The sequence below is a fragment of the Phocoena sinus genome, chromosome 8 (genome assembly GCF_008692025.1).
Source record: "Phocoena sinus isolate mPhoSin1 chromosome 8, mPhoSin1.pri, whole genome shotgun sequence".
Lineage (NCBI taxonomy): Eukaryota > Metazoa > Chordata > Mammalia > Artiodactyla > Phocoenidae > Phocoena > Phocoena sinus.
In genome coordinates, this window is record NC_045770.1 from 38,119,237 (window position 1) to 38,140,301 (window position 21,065).

The following is a 21,065-nucleotide window of genomic DNA, read 5'->3' on the forward strand; positions in this document are numbered from 1 at the left end:
AGGGAAAACAGTCACTAAGTTTTAGTCATCAGTAATTTTCCATTAGGATTCTTTTGGCTTCCATGTACTGTTTTTTGCTTTTTTCTCTTTAGTACTTTGCACTTTCACAGGGGGTTATGTTGTATTTAAAATTGTACGTGTGTAGAGACTGAGGTCTTCGCTTTCTAGCTGCTGATGTATGATTTGCACAGTTTTAATTTTACTATCATTCTTTATGTTTCTTGGCAGAACTATGACCAGTAAGCTAGCTAGCCTCCTCCCTGCCTTCCCTTCTGTCTTTACCAGCTCCCTTCCTTTCTTACTCTCTGTAAGTATTTGTTTAACATAGATTATGTCCTGAACATTGAGCTAGATCCAGAATTCCTAAGACCTTGTTTCTGAAATAAGTTATGTCATCTTGTTATGTCATCTTTTTATACAGTTGGTACATTAGAGATCATGTAGTTAATTTCTCAAGTGTAGCTGAGGCCCGCCTGCACATTTCAGTCACTTGTGGTGCTTGGTGAACACTTAGCTTCCTGGGTTCCAGGCCAGACATTCTGAATCACTGGGACTGGGCCCAGGAGTCTTAAAGCGAGAACCCCACCGATCCAGTTACTTTTTGGATTCTAGTACAGCTCTATAAGTTTGCAGTTGAGGGAATGACCTAGAGAAGTTTAATAACTTTACCCAAAGGCACCATAAGTGTTAGAAGGCCAGGAATGGTTGGTGGTGTTTTCTCCAAAGTCATGGAGATATTTAGTGCCAGAAGTGATCTGCTGACTCCTAGACTTCAAGTCACGTTGTGGGTTTTATTAGGCCAGACAGCGTATATATATAAAATCATAGGCAGTTCATCACTGTTCCTGAAAAAAGTAACTAAAAAAATAACTGAAGAACATCAACTGTTTGTTTCTTCATCTTTAGTCAGATATATGACTGGTTCTGATTTTGAAATCACTGGGGTTGGGGGGAACCCCTGGTAGTCCAGGAAGAGGAAAAAAACCTTTTATTCCCCCCATGGCACTATCCCTACTTGGTATTTAAATTTTATGCTTCTGAAAAGGAAGGATCTGATTTCCGTTTTGAATGATGGGTAGCTAGCATAGTGCTTTGCAGATAGTAGGTGCTTGATAAATAGTATGAACAGGTTACTGTTAAAACTTTGTTTTTTTTCCTTTGTATTCTATAAGCTATTATTAGGAGTGGTTTTATTTGCTTTGTACAGAAGCTGATACTTTGTATACCATGCCAGAGACCTTAAATAATTGAAGTCATTTATATTTATGATACTCCATTGTTGTAGTTGATATTCACAATATCTCTGAGGGACTAAATTATTCTAAAGTATTTTCTGAACTATATGTATTTGAATTAATTTTAGTGTTGTATGTGTTTTATATTGTATTGTATATTGATAGTTACTGAATTGTAACCTTACATTAGTAAATGTCGTTATCCAGTTTTCTTTGAAATATTCTGTAATTCTCAAATTAACGACTGAGTTTAACTATAAAATGCTATTACTCAATTTTCCGGAAATTTTGGGACATGTTTTAACTGTAAGATTTTTAAAAAGACATTTTAAGATCACATATTCATTTCTAATAAGCTGTATTTTTTTAATTTAAAATTTTCTTCCCATGAAATATTTTTGTTTGCTCTTTTTGTAACCACAGACTTAAAATTGTAAATATGGTGGTTCTAAAAAGGTGTCTTATCACGCAGTATAATTCCTTCATTGTATTCCTTGATACTTTCTTAGGCTTGTGGTTTTTAGTTCGGATTATACTTCTTTTAACTATGACCCTGGGTGAGTCCCTTGATTTCTCGGAGCCTGATTCCCTTATCTGGAAAAAGGGTAAAATGATACTTGCTGTCCTATGTGAGACATAAATATGGTGACTTATGCTGATGACAATAATTTAAAAGAATAGTTAATGCCTGTGTAGCGTGTACCATGTAGTAGGCACTGTTTTAACTATTTTACATATATTCATTTAATTTTCATAACAGTCCCATGAGGTATAAGAATTATCATTAGCCCCACTTTATAGATGAGGAATCTGAGGCACAGAGAGGTTAAGTAACTTCCTTGAGGTCACAACAGGGTGGTAGAACCAGAATTTAGTACCAGGCAATCTAACCCCAGAGTTGGTAATATGTATGGAAGATAAATGTGTATGAGAGCTCTTTGACATTTGTAAAGGGCTATACTAACATTAAGTTTTATTATTCTAAAAGTACTTTAAAAGAGAGATGTTTTCCTCGTCCTTTTTATACAGATAGAGGAAAAAAAGGCAAAAACAAGCAAGAAAAAACAACCAGCTTAATCTGGTAAATAGAGAATAGTATTCAGTATTAAGAAGGGATAAATCACAGAATGATGCCAATACATTAGATTTTTAATTTAACCATTCCAGGCTAGGAAGAGGAAGAGACGTTGAATGCTCTTATTTTCCTACAAAATGTTTTAGTGAGTGCAGGACAAAACAAAATAAAACACCTATTCACTTATATGACTGAAGTTTGTGCAGAAAAGTAATATCTCATTATGCTGATGGGGTTGTGACCAATTAATAGTAATAATTTGTTTTTCTCTGTCTTGGGAAAACAAAATGTCTGTCTAGATAGCCTAAAGAATGGATATGTGACTTCATGGTTTTAATAATGAATTCAGATTTGCATGATGGAATGAGAAAATTACATGCAAGGTCATTTATCAAAGCATGAATTCCCCATGTGTTTTCTATTGTTTGTCCAGTTAAAAGTGTTGAGCAAGCATTTACAGAATAGGTCAACTCTCCTCTTTTTAGTGTTTCTGCCCTTATACTTCAATTTGGATGGAAGTGTTCATTTCTAAAAGGAAATGCAATTTCAATGTAGTGTGCTTTGAGCTCTATTCTTTCAGCTTTCAGTTTAGTGCCACATTTTTCCCAGCTAAATTGCTAACTTTTCCTCTCTAGGCTACTTATGAATCCATGTGAACTTTAATTTCAGCTCACGTCAGAGTTTGAATCAGGATTTTTGAAGGGGTTCTGAGAAACTCTGTTAAGGAGTTGCTGAGGGTGTTGGGATTGGTGCTGGGACTGAAAGTCCCTCCTCCTGTCCAATTCTCATCCCATTCCCCGTGGACACACTCATTTTGGCTAGAATACTTTGGCTTTTACCAATTTATTTATATTTCCGAATAAGATCTTTGAAGAAATAATACTCTGCAGAAGAAAAACTTGTATGTAAACCATTTCTATACAACCTGGTTTTTCACACTTTCTGTTGCATTACCAAGTAATATGCCCTAACTTTTAGTTAGGGAAATGTAGTTGATAGACCTGAAAATAAAATAATACAAATTAAACTGTATCCAAGGTCATGTGTACCTCAGAACCTAGGGATTTTCCAGACTAAGTGCCAACATGCACTGCACCAGCTGTCTCAGAGCTCAGATCTCCTTTGTTTCTCAGAAGAATACAAAATGTAGGCTCTCATCTGTCAATCAGATGCCATGATGGTAAGATCACTTATGTCATCTCTTTTATACTATAGATTGGTTAAGAAATTCAGGTTTCTGGTGTAGCATTTAAAAAAATAATTACTATAAGCTGTAATTAATTTGTTGGGGGAGTTGTTTTTCTATTTCGGAGATCCTGCAAATATTCTGACAACACGTCTTTTGTATCCTAAGTGCTTTATACACACTGCAGGCCCTTTTTTTTTTAAATAAAATTTCCAAAAGAATGACTAATAGAGCATGAACAGTGCTTATGCACTGTAGTCCATTGTGTAAGTATTGACAGCAAAATTTGCATTTCTAGAAAAGCTCGTTCACAGTCAGAACGTAGAATACATTCTTTAATGTTCTTGGGCAAACATGCTATGTATGTGTTCAGGACATTACTTACAGGAGAATACTTTTTTGAAAAGAACCTTTTCTTTCCATGGAATACTGAAGAAAAATTGAATTAGCAGTAGGAGTGAAGCAGTTTAAATAAGGCAAGTGATTTAAATCTTATTGTAATGATTATAGTCAGTAATGACTGGAAATAAAAGAAATTAAATCCTCGGGAGGCATTTGTTTACTAGGATATATGGAAAGATAGGTGACTTGTTTCTAGGTTGTTTTGAATTAAGAGTGTAAAATGTTGGTATGTTTATCTGCATCCCTAATTTTCAGACACACTTTTTCACTTTTGCTAGAAATGTTTTTATGGGATTTTGAAATGTTACATCAGGAGAACTAAGAGGAGTATAACTATATTTTTGGCATCATTTAGTGCTTGAATTTTATTGTGAAATACCACCAGTGTTGGTGCAATTGACAATAAAGTAATGTTAATTCCATTAACAGTCCAGCAAACCAGCAGAGTCAACGAGGGTCAGTGCTTTGCTAACAGTTACATTGAAAAATACTGGTGATGGAATTGGTTTTGTGATTGAAGCTTTGGGCCAGTCTTCTGCTTGAATCTATCAGAAGTTACACAGGATGCACGTATGCATGTGTGTGGGAGTGTGTGTGTGTGTGTGTGTGTGTGTATGTGTATAATATGTACATATTTATATGTATTAAAAAAATTTCCCCTTGATATTTGTGCTTAGTATTCAGTGATTCGTCCGTTAACTAAAACTTTGTTTTTACGTTTAAAAGTTTATACGTTTAGTTATCTTAGTCAAATGAAGACATTTTACAGTGTACACCTGAGTGAAAAGTACTTTTGGGGCCAACGGCTCTGCTTCATTTTAATTTAATTAGTGGGTTCCTTTTTAAAAGGAGACCCTTATTTCTGATTTCATACTGTTTTCCTTTCTGACAAGGATACTCTTGTATTTCCACGATGCTATTCGTTGAACGCTTTCTACCAGTTAAGTATTTAGTACGAATTGCTTTCTACAGGTCATGTTTTTTATCCTTACTATGGTCTTAATAAGATATCATTACCTTATTTTATAAAGAAAGAAATTAGGTTAAGTAACTTGCTTGGATTATTTGCTAAGCGGGAAACCAAGTCCATGTGACCCTGCAGCTCATATTTTCAGCTACTGAGCACTTCTGCATCTGTGCTCTATGCTTTGTGTTCTCTTCTGTGTTTCCATTGCATCCTTTATATCCTTTCTGTCCCACATTTTACTATCATGAGATACTTGGATATCCAGCATCTTCCTTAGACCATAAGTCCCTTGAAGAAAATGAATCTGTTTTCAACACTGTCCCCAGTACATGATACATTGGTGATGTCAGTAAATGTCTATGAGAGGGGAGGGTATGAAATAGGAGACTTAGGAAGTTCCTGCCCCGCAAATGGAGGGGAAGAGTGTGAAGAGCCAGAGGGAAGATGGCTAAGAGGCCTTTAGTGGAGGTAGAGATTCTTAGTCTCCATCCTTGAAGGAAGCTGAGGGGTACTTTGAGGCATGGGAATATTTGGAATTGATAAGTGACCCCTGCTATCTGGAGACAGATTTTTCTGCCTTTGCAGGCAGGGATGCTAGTAAGTTCACTAGTATTGAGGCAAGAAATACTTTTGCGGTAGGTACAAAAATTCATTTGTTTAGACATAATTGTCATAATTAGCAAGTTTTTAGCCTGATTAATTCTCAGGAATAAGTATAACTTAAAAAAAAATCTAACTGAAACACAAAAAAATTGAAAAGTGGAGAGTACCTTATTTTTTTTTTTTTTTTGCGATACGCGGGCCTCTCACTGTTGTGGCCTCTCCCGTTGCGGAGCACAGGCTCCGGACGCCCAGGCACAGCGGCCATGGCTTACGGGCCCAGCCGCTCCGCGGCATGTGGGAATCCTCCCGGACCGGGGCATGAACCCGTGTTCCCTGCATCGGCAGGCGGACTCTCAGCCACTGCGCCACCAGGGAAGCCCGAGAGTACCTTATTTAATACTATAGATTTTGAAAAGCATATAAAGAGTAATTTCTATCTTCTTACCAATGATTAGTTTGTATAACTCTGTTCGCCTAAATGCTACACTTTGAAACAGTAGAACTTTTGAGACCAAAAGGGTGGAACATTGCTCTTAGGAATAGTGTAGCAAGGGAAAAAGATATTCTGTTGCAATAACAACAGACCAGTAAATGTGTGGGAAAGACTAAGAGTCAGATAATGGGATTTCTGTTTTGATCTTGTGGTGGAAAGAAAACTGCATCACTCTGGCTGAGATAGTGGCAGGACTATTGAAAAATAGTATGACTAGTGCTGTCCTGTATTATGCCTCTCTTAGTCACTATAAAGCTAAGTTCAGTTCTTTCATAGGTATGTGTGTATGTTCATTTGGTTATTTTGTGGAGCCAGAAGTTAACATTTAAATAATATTGACTTGATTCCTTTAAATTAGGAATAAAGAGAATAATATAGTTTAGGGTAGAATAAGAAGTGGGTTAAAGAGGGGAGTTCTACTGAGAATGGTTTCCCATTTACAATGGCCATGGCTCTGCAAATTTGGATAAGCACATCTGAGAATGTAAATTGTTCGCATGTTCATATAATCTTTAACTGGTCTTCCAAAGGATTATACAATGGATCAGAATTTAGAATATCATGCAGTTTTATTCTGAGATATTTTGAGCCTCCTGAGAAAAGCAGTCTACATATGAATAAGTATAAAGAATAATTAGTATTAGTAACAAGAGTATTCCGCAGTGCTGGTTATATTTTTATCAGTTTTGTAGCTTTTGAGAAAATATTCTCTCTATAATAACTTTATTAATTTCTAAAATGTGTTTTATTTATACTTGTTTTTTTTTGACATAGCACACTTTTATAAGTACAGACATTACTGCTCTTGAGGGCAGAAATTGTTTGGCCTACCCTTGAGGTATTATGATTGTTTTTGTTCCGAGGTACACTTACCTTTCCATTATTCTGAACCTTATTAATAACCTGCAGGTTAGCCAGGGCCAGGGAATGTTGTATTTACTTATGGCTTAGGTATTTGAACCTTGTCAGTGTTTTTTTGTACCTCCATTAAAGAATTTATAGGAACAGAATGATTATAATTTGATACTATTTCTTAATAACAATTCTGATAAAAGGTTTGGGCAGAAAAGTGCCCACACTAATTGAAAATGAATAAAATTTCACGATGTTGCTGCTGTGTGACGGCCTTTTCATAGGGAAAGTTTATGCAGTATACGTAAGAAATAATGTTGACGGAGAAGTCTTTGAATCACATTTTCATATGGGACAATAGTTTATTTCTATGTATGTATGCATGTGTGTGTATAAGAGGGGAGAGTTGGGGGCATTATGACTATCAAGAGCTGAAAGGGATATTAAAAATGGTAAAATCCAGTTTAGCAAATATTTCCAATAGTTAGAACCATAACTCTTCATTTGTAATCCTAGAATTTTATCTCTAGGATTTTTATGCTCTGAATCATAGAACCTTAGATTTGAACTTTGAGACCATCTTGTATACCAGCTCCACCCCTCAGGTCTTCCTTATGACTTGAATGTCATCATTCACAAAGCCCCTCACTTCCTCAACACTTCTGCTCCATTTTGGAGATCACTCTCATCAAAGAAAAGAGGCATTGGGTACAGGAAATGACCCTTTTGGTAGCCTGTCAATTAAATGGAATATGGATAGTGGAGAATGATTGCTTAGTTTGGAACCATAGTTGTATTTCTCATTTAAGCATACATTTGGAAAAATCCTTTTTGTCATTGAGGGCAGGTGACATTTCATGATTAAAGCAGATACTATGGAACGGTTATAGTTTAATTTGAATAGTAACACCACAATTCTTTTCATCTTGACTCTTTGAAATCACTCTCTGAAACTGTTATGAAACTAATGGTCATTAAAAAAAAAGTATTTGGACCATGAACCTGTGACTCTCTATGTCATCTTTTCATTTGTGTGCCCAAATTCTGTCCAATTTGGCTTTTGTCAAAAATAAGATGATGTGATTTTTTTTTTTTGGACATCTGGTGACTTTTCCACGAGTCTTTTACTGTTAGTCATGATAGATTTGATCATCTCAAATATAAATAGACATTTATTTAATGTTTTTTCCTATAAATCAGTTATTCCTTTAAATTATTTTAGGGTAAATAGGTCTGGCTTACCATTTTAAATATAATGGATATGTCCTGAATGCTAATCTCTGAGGAGCTCTGATTTTTATTTGGGAAGTTTTCTTGGTACATAAGCATTTATTTTGCACATTTTACCTAACTAGAAAACGTAAGCTTGCTTGAAAACATTAGCAAAGAACCGTAAGAAATAGCTGTGACTCAAAGATGAATGTGATGAGGAGGGTATATATCCAAGGAGTCATCCAGGAGGAATGGTGTTAATGTGGAAAGTCTTCCTGAGAAGATGCCTTGTTTCTTAGATAGCCCCATGTATATCTTAAACATTTTAACAGTAACTTCATTTTCCATATTTTAGTACATTATCAGTTGTTGGATGCTGGTCCCTCCCCGCCCCCCTTAGTAGTGGTGTTTATATATAAAAGAATCTTAATGCTTAGATAGCATTTTCACATCATTTTAGAACTGTCCAGTGCGATAAGAACAAGTATCAGTATTTTTATCCCTACTTTGCAGTATGAAATTGAGGCTCTGAGAGGCTAAATGACTTCCCGTGGTTTACGAGACCTAATTTTCCTTTCTCTTCTTGTAGCTTAAGCTTACATGTCCTAGTTGGGGTGAGAGAATAGTTTGTGTGTTAGCATCCTCCAAAGTGTCCCATGCTTTCGTACTGTGAAGGTGCTTTGCAGTATGGTTACTTATAATAATCCATTATTAAACGCTTAATGGTAGACATCCCTTTTTGGGGATGACATAGTACACGGCATTTGTGTTGAAGGCAGAAAGGATCTTATGTTTCCAACAATGATTTAATAATTGGAACTGGTTGCTAGAGGGGAAATATGAAATTTCCTTTTCCAGAAGTTATTTTTGCTTTTTTGTCATGTTTTAAATAAATTGTATTACATTTTCTCTGGCAGAGACTGTCTGATTATGGATAATTTAGCTCCTTGCTTCTTTAAGGATAAAATTGTTAGTTTCATTTGTTTTAATTCTCCAACCCTGTGTTTAACCTCATTCTGTTAAACTGGTGTTCTCTGATGACAGTCGGCAGCATCCCATTCCAGCCTCCATTAGATAAAAATAGTATTTTACATTGTTAAGGTGTTTCTGTCAGGTAATGTGCTAAGCTCTTTGTATGCATTATTTTATTTAATCTTTATCAGTATATGAACTGTTTCTGGCATGTGGTAAGTAAGTACTCAGCAAGTATTAACTAAATGGAGGAAACAGAAAATAAATAAGTAAAACAAAAAGTATGTCAGATAGCAATGAGTGTTTTGGGAAAAATAAAGCAGGGAGGATAAATAGAGAATGAGTGGGTGTGTTTGGAGTTGCTTGCAATTTTAAATAGAATGGCCAGGGAAGGTCTCACTAAGTAGGCAACATCTGAGCAAAAAAGCTGAAGAAAGTAAAGGAAGAAATGGAATATTTAGGAGTAGAGAGTTACAGATAGAGGTAATGGAAGATATGAAGGACTTGAAGTGGGAGCTTTCCCAGTGTGTTTGAGGAACAGCAAGGGCTCCTGTGTTGTTATAGTGCAAAGGAGCAGAGGGGGGAATAGTAGGAGATGAGGTCAGGGAGGTAAGGGTGGGGGCAGATGTGAAAACCTTTTGGGCTGTATTAAGGACTTTGGCTTTTGTTTTGAGTGAGATGGGAAGGTAGTGGAAGGTTTTTGGCCGAGGAGTGACTATGTCAGATGTTTCAGAAGGATCACTGTGGCTGCTGTGTTAAGAACAGACTAGGATGCAGAAGCAGGGAGACTGGTTTGTAGGCAATTGGAATCATCCAGGAGGGAGATGATGGTAGTAGCCGAAGAGGAGAGAGAAATGATTGGATACTAGACATGTTTTGAGGGTTCAGCCAATAGGATTTCCTGATGGATTGAACATGTAGTGTAGGAGAAGAGTCAAAGTTGACTCCAGACTTTTTGGCTCAAGAAAGTATAGAAGGATAGAATTAACATTTACTAAGATGTTAGAGCTGGTTTCAGGAAGAAGAGCAGGAATTTGGTTTGGGGCATGTTGTTCACCTGGAGGTGTTACATAAATAAGTTATTGGAATCTGGAATTCAAGAGAAAAGTGTGGAATAATGCTATACATTTGGGTTCATCAATTTAGAGATGTTAAAGTTGTGAGACTGGATGAAATTATTAAGGAGGGGAGGTGTACCTAGAGAAGATAAGTTTCAAGGACTGAGAGTTTAGGGGTACTCCAGTGTAAGGAGGTTCAGAAGTGAGAAGGAATCACTACAGGAGACCTGAGAGGAAGAAAGGCTTGTGATGTAGCCATAAGAGTCCAGTGTTTTGGAAGCCAAGGATAGAAAGTATTTCATGAAGGAAGGATCAGCTATGTCAAATGCTGCTTATAGATGAGGACTAAGTATTGACAATTGAGTTTAGCAAAGTGGAGGTTCTTGATGGCCTGACAAAAGCATTTTTGTTGGTGCATTGGAAGTGGGTTCAGAGAGAATGAGAAGTGAGGAATTGGAAGCAGTGAGTAGACATCTCTTTCAAGGAGTTTTGCTGTAAGGAAGCTCAGAGAAGCGAAGTGGTATCTGGAGGGTAATTTAAGAGAAATAATAGCATGTTTCTATGCTGACTGGAATGATTGAGAAGAGAGGAAAATTTTTATGATACAGGAACCAGAGGGAAGAATTGCTGGAGAGATTTTCTTGTGAAGATGAGGGGAGATAGTTCAGTGGAGGAGCTGGCTTTAGATGGAAGTATGGATGCTTTCCCTACAGTAAGAGAAAGGAAGGCAGAGTACGTATGCACTGATGCAAAGAGGTTGTAGTTGGGGGAGCCTGTGAAAGATCTGTTTTGATTACTTCTATATTTTTCAGTGAAATGGGAATCTAGATCACCTACTAAATTCAAGATAGAGAGGATGGTAGAGGATGAGGAAAGAAAAGACCATATGAAATAGTTGTCTGGAAGAATGGGAGAACTTATGGATTAGGGAAATGTAGTGTGTTTGCTGGGCAGTATTAAGGGCTTGGTTGAGGTGAGTGATCATGTATTCAAAGTGAGTCCAGGCCATATGGTTGTGTGTATTTCTCTACACTAATCCAACTGTATGGGTACAGATCTGGAGTAGGCATAGGGTTGGCTTAACTAGCATTTGGGTGTTGCCAGGTAAGTACCAGGAAGCAGGCAAGGACCAGAGATGATTGTAATTACAGGCTATAGAATTTAATAAGTTGGGGAAAGAGAAATAAGGTCATGAAATAGAGACAGTGAAAGACAGTAGGAATAGTGGAGGCCTTGGTGGAATTGAACAATTAAAAGATGTTGGCTAGGGTCCTAGAGAGATGAGCTGGTAGTTAGTAGAATGTTTGAAATTTAAATTATGGAGGTCAGTTAATTGGGAATGCCAGTGTTTTATGACATTTGAAATAGAATCATTAGGTTCTGAGGTAGAGTGGAGGACAAGATCATTGGTGGAGAGGAGGTAAGGCACTGAGAGGCCAGTGTTGGAATATTCATTTATATGGATATTGAAATCAATAAGAATTATGGCAGTTGTGTTGATATTAGAAAGAGGGTGAGCCTGAAGCTGATTCTTCAAGGAGTGAGGGAGAGTGAGTTAGAGACTGGTCGTTGACCTCAGCAAGGAAGGGTAGAAGGTAGTATAGCCTGATGACATAAGATTGAATGATTGGAGGTTTTAGACATGGAGAGGAAGAATAGTCTGAAAGTGGCAATGGAGAACAAGGCCTAATTTCCAGGCCCAGTTGTGGGAGAGAGATATTGGTGAGAAAATAAGAGGGCTTATTTTTCCATTTGAAAGGGCTGTAGGGAGAGCAGTGTTCTTGGGGGAAAAACTAGGCTTTAGTTAGAGTAAAAGGTAAAGAGACTATTTAAGGGAGAGCAAGGTAGAGGATATTTTGCTGATGATTGACCTTGAAATTCAGAAGCACAGGAGTTGGGGGGGAGTGAATGGAAGATGAAATGAGAGGAGGGAATTAGTCTGGTGGTTCTGACTTCTTGTGGTAACTGTTGTAAACAGAGATAAAGGGTATAATGAAGTTAGTCCTTACAGTTTTTAAGATGGGATAATGGAATGTAGGGAGACTGAGTATTGAGGGGGAGGGAAGGGTGAGGTCCTGTAGAGATCACTCACAGTTCTGGGATCTACTCCTCACTTGCCAGTGATGTTGGGGAGGCTATGGAGAGATGGAGGCACACAGTCTTACTCTTCCAGAGCACTTGGATTTCTGATGTCCTTTCGTAACTCCTACTGATGGGGGCTGGGGGTAATGAGTGGTCTTATTTGGAACACAAGGAGCTGAATAAATGATCAATTATATGAGATAGAGTTTATCATTTCCATTTTACACATAAAGAAACTGCGACTTAGTGAGGTAGAGCATTCTGCCCACAGCCACATGGCTGCTGAGTAGTGGAGTAAAAGGAGATGAAGCAGTCTTACACAGTAAAGTAGATGAGGAGTCAAGGAACAGTAACGTTCTGAGATAATAGTAGATTGTCATTGGAGCTTTCATTTACTTTCAAGATTCTACAATATCACTTGGATTTATACTGAATTCTTTTTTTTTTACCTCATTATTTATGTATATTTTATTTTTGTTCTTATTATCACATCCTTTTCATACTGAATTCTAAATGGGAGATTTAATGAACAATCCAGTCTTCTCATATTGAATATGTTCCTTGTGTTTATTGTCCAAAAACTTAAAAAAAAATTATGGGAAAGAAACCCAAAGAAACTGCTTTCTGGTTGTTTTATTCTTAACCCACTTCTAAATCCAGTTCAGCTTTATCTTCTCCAGGGAGCATTCCTTTATTGGTCTCAGCTCAACTTCATCTTCATACAGTGAGTTTATGTGATAGAAATATTGGTGTGTGTGTGTGTGCGCGCGTGCGTGTGTGTGCGCGTGTGTGTGTGCGCGTGTGTGCATTTGTTTCATGTCCCTAGTTAGATAGTAAACACCCTGAGGGTATTTGTCCTTTTGGTTCTGTACTCCATATCAGAAGCAGTGTGATTTAGTCAAAATGGGACCTGATGTATCTGGCTCTGCTACTTATTTGATATCGTATTTCAAATCATTCACTTCACTTCTCTGGGCTGTATTTTATCTGTAAATAAGGGGAGTTTCACTAAAATCTTGGAGGTCCTTGAAAGTTATAATATTCTTTAATTAACTGGCTAACTATCAGAGTAGTTGGCTAACTGGTGCCTATACTTGCATTTGAAAGGAACAATTAAAAACTGTTATTTGGTATAACTGTGGTTACTTACTGTGCAGCTTAGTGTCATTGTAAGGTGTGGGCAGTAGCCAGACAGGATCAGAGTGAGAAATAGGACTGGAGAGAGAGAGGGTGGGGCCAGATAATACAAGTAGTATTTGTAAATGTGGGACTGAGAAGACTAAAGATGTTTGAAAATCGTTGGCACGGAGGTGATGACTGAAGCTGTGGGAATCCATGATGTTTCAGAGAGAGACTGAGGATGGAGAACAGAGCCAAGGTCAGAACTTTCAAGAGAATCTATATTTAGGGGGCAACTGGAAGAAAAGAACCTGGAGGAAGCCAGTAAATTTTAATGACAGCAGAAATTTAGAGAGGAAAAGAATCCCAAGAGGGAGGCAGTGCCAGTAGTGTCAGATATTGCAGAGAAGTTAAGGAGGGCAAGAACTAGAGAAACTTCCTGAAGTCACATGACATCCAGAAAGCAGTATCATTAGAGCAGTAGAGGGTAGAGTTATTAATGAACCTGACATAGATTCAGCAAATCAGTGTTGAGTTTCTACTGAATATCCAGTGTTGTATAAAGTCTGTGCATGTGTACGCATGCACACACACATGCACAGAGACACACACACTCACACTCACTCTCCTCTCCTGAAGATGACTGGATGGGGCAGGATGAAGAACACAGGAGGAGGGACTTGCCTTGAACCTGAGAAGGGATGTGTTATCATCTAAGATGGGGGAAAGAGTGGGTTTGGACACAGTTAAGTTTACTGAGAGAGAGACAATATGCCTTATTAACTCAGCTTTTCATTCCTATTAGATTATTGTTTCTAAAACATATAGATCTTGTTGATGTAGTAATTGATTTTACATATCTTATTAATAATTCCATTGGATTTTTCTCTTTATTTTCCTTGACCTCTTTGTATTATTATGTACTATGAACCACCAGTTTAAAACACTCTTTTTGGCTTTCACTAAACTTTTTCTCTTGATTCTTTCATCTCTCTGACCATTTTTTTCTAGACTTCTACCTCCAGTCTGTATTCTGTGGAAATGACTATAGTTCTGTTCACTAAATCTCAAATCTCTTATTGCTTTATACATCCTGTCCCTGGGCTACATGATTCAGTTTCATGGATTTAGCTGTCACCTAACTGTAACCTCTTCAAAGAATTTCAAAACTGGAAAAGTTTTGTACTTCCACTTAATGAGCACTTGGGTACTTTGTAAGAGCTTCAAGTTCAACAACATCAAAATCTACTGCGTATTTTCACATACCCCATTCAAATTTGCTCTTTTTTCTGTATTTCGTGTCTTTGTCATTGTGCGGCCTGTTCCAAATGTCTATTAATGATTTCGTTCAATAGCCTGTTAACTAATATGACTTCCTCTAGAGGTTTTCCCCCAGTTGGTGCTCCATCATGCCAGCAGAATCTCTCTCTGCACGTAGAACTGATTATGGAACACTTATGCTCAGAAATGTTTGATGGCTTCCCATTGCCTACAGAATAGAATCTGAACTCTTATTGTGGTATCCTTCATAGAACATAGCTCAGCCTTTCTTGCCTCCACCCCTGCCATGATCCACAAAGCCCAGTCACATAGGTTTCCCCAAGTAATCTAGTTACTTCTGCTGTTCTCTGTGTGGAATGTTTTTACTTTTCCACTCTACCATCAAATCCTGTTAACGGGCCGTTGTCCATAACAAAATGACGCATTTTTCAGGTCTGCCTCAACCTTTCCCAGTCACACTCAGTCCTTTGCTCTCTACTCTAGAGTATTTTTAAAACCACTCTTATAGCATTTATCACAGTCAGTTTCATAGATAGTTGAATAGGAGTCAGCCTCTCCCATGAAGATTTAATTTGGGAGCACATCTAATGTTGCCGTATTGCATGTATCTTCACAGTGCACTCATCCAACACAGTGTAAGCAGCAAATCAAAATTGCCTGAATGAATGGATGAACAAATGCATCACCAGGTAAAATATAAAATCCTTTGGCCTACTGCTGCACGGGGTGCGTATGTTTCCCTGTGGATGCCTTGATGCCACCTCAGTCTTAAAAATTCCAAGATGAAACTCATTAGCTCCCCAAACTACCTACTTGTCTTGCTCTGTAATTTGGCACACTGGTTTCTCAGTCAGCAGTACTTGGGTTCATATTTTGACCCTTTGCTCTCCCATTCTCATCATATCAAGTCAGTTGCCAAGTTCTATTGATTCTGTCTCCAGTGTGCCTTGCATCCGCTCGTATTTCATTTTTCTGCTAGTTTACGTCCTTAGTACCTCTGGCTTGAGGAGGTCTCCTAATAGTTTTTGAACAGATTTTCCTGCTGTTGTCATCCATTCTTTGACCTATTGTTAAAATGATCTTCCGAAGGCACAGAAACTTTCAGTGGCTTCTCACTGCTTTCAGAACTAAATATCTAGATACCAACTTATTTTTGAGAACTTGTACAGGCTAATCAAAACTTACCTTTTCTGGCATATCTCTGAGCCTTATAAGTATCCAACACTTCAACCAAAGTGGTCTGCCTCTTACAATAGCTTTAATATGCCCTGAATTTCCTAATACTTTCTTTTTCTTTTCTTTTTTTCATATTCTTTTGCTTAGTGAAATTGTTGAGAAAGTGTTGAACCTCTTCTATAGTCTAACTTCATATGCTGCCTCTTTCTTAAAACCTTTTTCAAGCCCCTAAGTTAAAGCTGTATATGAGCATTCCAATTTCCAAGCCCCTAAGTTCTTTATTTCATTCATTTCTCATATTCTGTATTGTGTTGTGATTTTTCTGTACTTGTATTAAGTACACTGGAGTGAAAGCTCACTAGGGGCAGCAACCCTATGTTATTTATCTCTGTATCTCTAGTAGTTCCTAGAACAGTAGTGTCTTGCATATAGTAGAATCTCAAGAGTATTGATGAAATTAAACTGAGATATGGGATAACCAAAAGAATATGCTAGTGAAGAGAGCTGAATTTATAGTATCAGAACTGAGAAAAGACATTTTTAAAAAAAATAATCAGGTCATTAGTAACTATAGGAAGGAGCCATTTTAGGGGCTTGATAGAGGCAGAAGCCAGATGGGAAGGAATTAGGGAACGAGTGGGTACTAAGAAAATGGAACCATTGAGGATAGACAATTTGCTGTAATGTAGAAGGTAGCTAAACTCTTAAGAAATGGAATATGGCCTGCAGATTTGGAAAGAGACTTGTGAGGGAAAACCACATGCGGTGTTTGAAAGAAAAATGAGTGTGCTGTCAGAAACGCAAGTGCCAAGATTACTCCAAGTCATGCGTTTTCGTTTTTCACCTTGGCAGAGGAGAAGCAGTCCAGTGAGTCAGGCCACTGAAGCTAATAACGAGTTCCAGTGTACTGAGACCACAAGGTTAGATTAAGTGTGTGAATCACAGAATAAGAAGCCTTGTAACATAACCATGTTGGGCATTGGCGAGGGTGATGTTCCTGTCACTGAGTTTATATTCTTGTGTTCCAGTTCATTCTGATGAAATTATCTATTTAGAAGAGTTACTGAGCCAACCATATGTATATTTTTAAGGAGGTATCTCCCCCTAATTATTACAGGTATGTTTTGAAATGTATGACATTTGAAATAGAATCATTTAGCTCAGAAACCCTAACGGTGGCAGCTGTTGATAATGTATGGTAGGGCCAGGGAGGCAGATAGTGAAGGCCTTTCCATTGCACTTGAAGTGACATTATGGGGGAGACTTCTGTGGCCCATCTGTAGTTTGTTAAAAAAATAAAAAGTAAAAGATTCATTACTTAGCTAAATTAGAATATTTTTCAAGCGTATTTTAAAAGATAGATATAGCTTCTGAAAAAATCACTTAATATAAAAACAATGAAAATATTTAAAGAAATTGTGGCTTATATTTCTTGATAGGGTATCGTTTCTATTTATCGATAATCAGGGGCGTTGAAGTTACACAGTGATAGCCCAGAGTTCCTGAAATAAGTATAGCTATTGGATTTAGTTTCCTTTTGACTCTGTTGTATGAAATACAATATTGGAATATTTCTATTTAGTTTATGAGTCTTAACTTCATATTCAAGACTGTGATTACCTAATTAGAAAAAACATACGTATATATACACTTACATAGACATACACCTTTTGGAGAATCAGTTTAATTTTTCAGTATTTATCTAGATATTGTGTGAATATTTCAAAAGGCAGAATACTCATTTCTGAAGTTCTGGACTATGTTAGAACTAAAAGGAATTATCTAGGCCACGGTTCTTAACCTTAAAGTCCCTGACATTGTAAACAATTCAGGGAATAGCTTTCATGAGATTTTTCAAAGAGGTATCTGACCATCAAAAAGCTAACCATTAAAATAGTCTAATCGGTACTTTTCACAGGTAATGAAACTGTAATGGGGAGTGGGGATTAAGTCACTTGGCCATGGATACTGCTGTTAACTTTCCTTGTTTCTTAATTCCCAACTATTTCTTTAATCATTCCAGTAGAAATAACAGTCAAAAACCAATTCCCACCAGTTGTTTAAGGGTTATTTGTCATTCACTTAAGACATAGCCTCCTTAACAAAATATTTGCTCCAATGTCCTAAGAAATTTTTCAATGGAAATGGAATACTATATATGGTATATAAAGTAGCATATGCACAGGAACTCCAGAAGGAAAATGAAACTTTCTGTTTATCTTCCCCTGCCTTGTTCTGCCCCCTCCAGCCCCGCTTTGCCACATTTCTTTTTCATCTTGTCTTATGTTCTAGTCATGGCCTCTGATGAATTTGATTAGAATAATTCAATCTTTTGATCATTCTCATTTTTTCACTCATTAATTAGTTTGAGCAGTGTTTCTTGAGTGCCTGTTCTATACCAAGTACCATGCTAGGTCTTAGGAATAGAATGGTGAGCAAAATTGACAGTTCTTCCCTCTTAAAGTTTGTAGTCTTAGAGGAACTAGTCAGGGAGTTTTGCAGAACTAGGCTCCCGGCACAGGTGCCAGCTTATTTAAGGATCTCAAAGAAGGCCACTGTGGTTGGACAGAAGAGCAAGGAGAGAGAGAGAGATGTACAAGAGGAGGCTGGAGAAGGAGGCAGGGGCAGATCATGTAGCTACTTGAGGCTAAGGTAAGTAAGAGCAGTGGGGAGCCATGGAAGGATTTCAAGCAGGGGGATGGCATGGTGCATTTTAACTTTTTGGCTATTATGAATAATGCTGCTGTGAACATCCGTGTACATTTGTATAGTTTTTTAAGTAGGCATGTTTTCATTTGTCCTGGATATATGTTTAGGAGTGGAATTGCTATGTCATTTGGTAACTCCATTTTACCTTTTAAGGAACTGCAAGACTGATTTCCAAAGTGGCTATACCATCTAACATTCCCATCAGCAATGTATGAGGGTTCCAATTTCTCCACAGTTTTGCTAACGCTTGTTATTGTCTTTTTGATTTTAGCCACCCTAGAGGGTGTGGAGTGGTTTCTCATTGTGAACCCCTTGCCTTTTCCTAGCAAGGTTTTTAATTAACCCTGGCATTTAGGATTCTCACTGTTCTGGTACCAGGCCTTTTATCTATTTTGTTTGAGTCAGTGACTTATTATTCACAAAATATGCCCTATACTTTCCAAAACTCTTTTTAAAAATTTCTGTGTGTGTGTGTGTGTGTGTGTGTGTGTGTGTGTTGGGGGGGTGGGGTGGGAGGGGGTGCTTGTGGTTTGCAAAGCCTTGATCTGTGCCTTGCAGTCCTTCCTTAAAGGCCCAGCTGAATTTCTTTCTCCTTCATTTGAACACATCGAGCCATGTGGAATAGTTGATTTTTGACCATTTTACCTACAAAACAGCAATTTCAGATGGTTCAACTTAATGTATTTCTTCTTTTCTCTAATCCTCAAATTATTACCATTTCCTTTGAGTTTTTTTCTCCTGGCCCTTGTTTGTACCTCTCATGGTATTATTGATATGCTTATGTAGTATAATGTCTCTTATCGCGCTGAAATCTCAAGGGCAGAGGCTGTTCTGTAATCTAGTATTTTGTATATAGTCATGGTTTGGTAATTGTTAAAAATTTTTTAAAGGTATATGTGCATTATACAGTGAATCAATATAGACAAAAATGAATCAGTGTAAACATAGTACATCAATGTAAACATAACTGAATACAAATGCAAAGGTGTTGGAATGACTAGACTTTATTGAAAGGAATCAGTAAGAATAACTTAGGACTGGTTTATTGTGGAAAATGCACCTTCAAGATAAGTTTGAGGTGGTTAAAACCCAGAGTTGGTCAGAAGAGAAGACAGTTTGGAGACTAAATTAAAAGCTACTCGGAGCGGAAACAGAGAAGAGTCTGATTCTCATGACCAGGGACAAGGAACAGGTTTGTCTGGCTGGAGTGAAATGTAAACTGGAGCTAGAAGTAGGTATGGTGGAGAGCCTTGGCACCCTGAAAGCTATTACGAGATTTAGTTTGATTTGGAGGCAATTGGCACTTGCTTTGATTTGGAGGCAGTATACGCACTTTCATCATAATGAATTCAGGTGCTACAGGATTGTTGGAGTGGTGCTTGAAGAACATTATTCTTGTAGATTTGAATATTATATATTAGAAAGTGATGAGACTAACATCCCTGAATGAATCCAGTTATGAGCTGATTCCAGCTTTTTTCAGAGAAAGTGTATTGAGCTACATTGAGACATGAAAATGGGTAATAAAAACCATATTCAATGTGAAAGAAGAGAAGGGAAGAAGAAAAGAAAATATAAACTGTTTCTTGATGGAAATGACTTCATGCAGTTGGAGTGTCTATCAAGTTGGGGTGAACAGTTTTGGGAAAGGTAGTTCTGTGGAAAACATAATAGGCAACATGAACATTAATTTTTACTCATATTTTTCCCAGAGGTTATTTCTGATGACATAATTAGGTCTCTTCTGGTAGGACTGCCATGTCCTTTTTAGTACTTCTCAGAACTTTTGAGCTTTTTTTGTAAAGAAAAAAATTAATTTTATATTATCAGTTTCAAGTTGGAAATCTTTCACTTCTATCAGTATATCCAAGAAAAATTCCTTTGATGACCTTTATTCTCTGACTGTATTAGTCGGCTCAGGCTTGCATACAAAGCAATACTATAGACTTGTGGCTTAAACAACAGAAATTTATTTCTCACAGTTTTAGAGGCTGGGAAGTCTGGGATCAAGGTGCTGGCCGATTCAGTTCCCAGTGAGGACTCTCTTTGACTGGCTTGCAGGTGGCTGTCTTCTTGCTCTTTTCTTACATGGCCTTTCCTGGTGTGTGCTTGCAGAGTCAAGTAGGGATGGGGGCAACGATAGGCTTTCTCTCTTCCTCTTCTTACAAGGCCACTAATCCTATCGATCTTAACTTATACCCCACCCTTATGACTTCATTTAATTTTAATTATCTCCTAAAAGCCCTGTCACCAATTATAATCACTTTGGGGCTCATAGTGAGCTTCATTGTAAGAATGTAGCCGGGGGGGGGGGCACCATCAGTTCATGGCAACGTCAGACTTCATTTTTAAATTGCGTTTACAGTGCCAACACACATGCCCTTATAGTGGGAAAAATATTCATTTTTCTAATACTTCTAACATAATGTTGTCCAAAAGCCATAATTCCTTATTTTGTGAATACCAGGTCTTTAATTGTAGTTCTTGCTGTCCCCTCTGCCCCCCTCCCCCAGTAAATCTGTGGGTACAGTCACTAGGGGACATTTGTATTCTGACTTGTAATATGTCACAGCTGAAAGTAGTATTAATGAGAGGTGAAACAGCAACCTTGCCATTATAATTTTTAAATTTATGCAGCTAATC

The 21,065-nt window shown here is 37.5% G+C and overlaps 1 protein-coding gene across 9 annotated transcripts in view; it reads left to right on the forward strand.

The window, feature by feature from the left end:
* MTMR2 (myotubularin related protein 2) overlaps nt 1–21,065 on the forward strand; it is a 109,074-nt gene that overhangs the window by 9,334 nt on the left and 78,675 nt on the right. For 2 of the 9 annotated variants that reach the window (XM_032639208.1, XM_032639207.1), the window contains one exon: nt 15,154–15,226. The exons of the other annotated variants lie outside the window; for them this stretch is intronic. In XM_032639208.1, coding sequence (XP_032495099.1) covers nt 15,207–15,226 — 20 coding nt within the window. In that variant the 5' untranslated portion in view covers nt 15,154–15,206. The remainder of the gene's footprint in view (nt 1–15,153; nt 15,227–21,065) is intronic. 9 annotated transcript variants of the gene reach the window in all.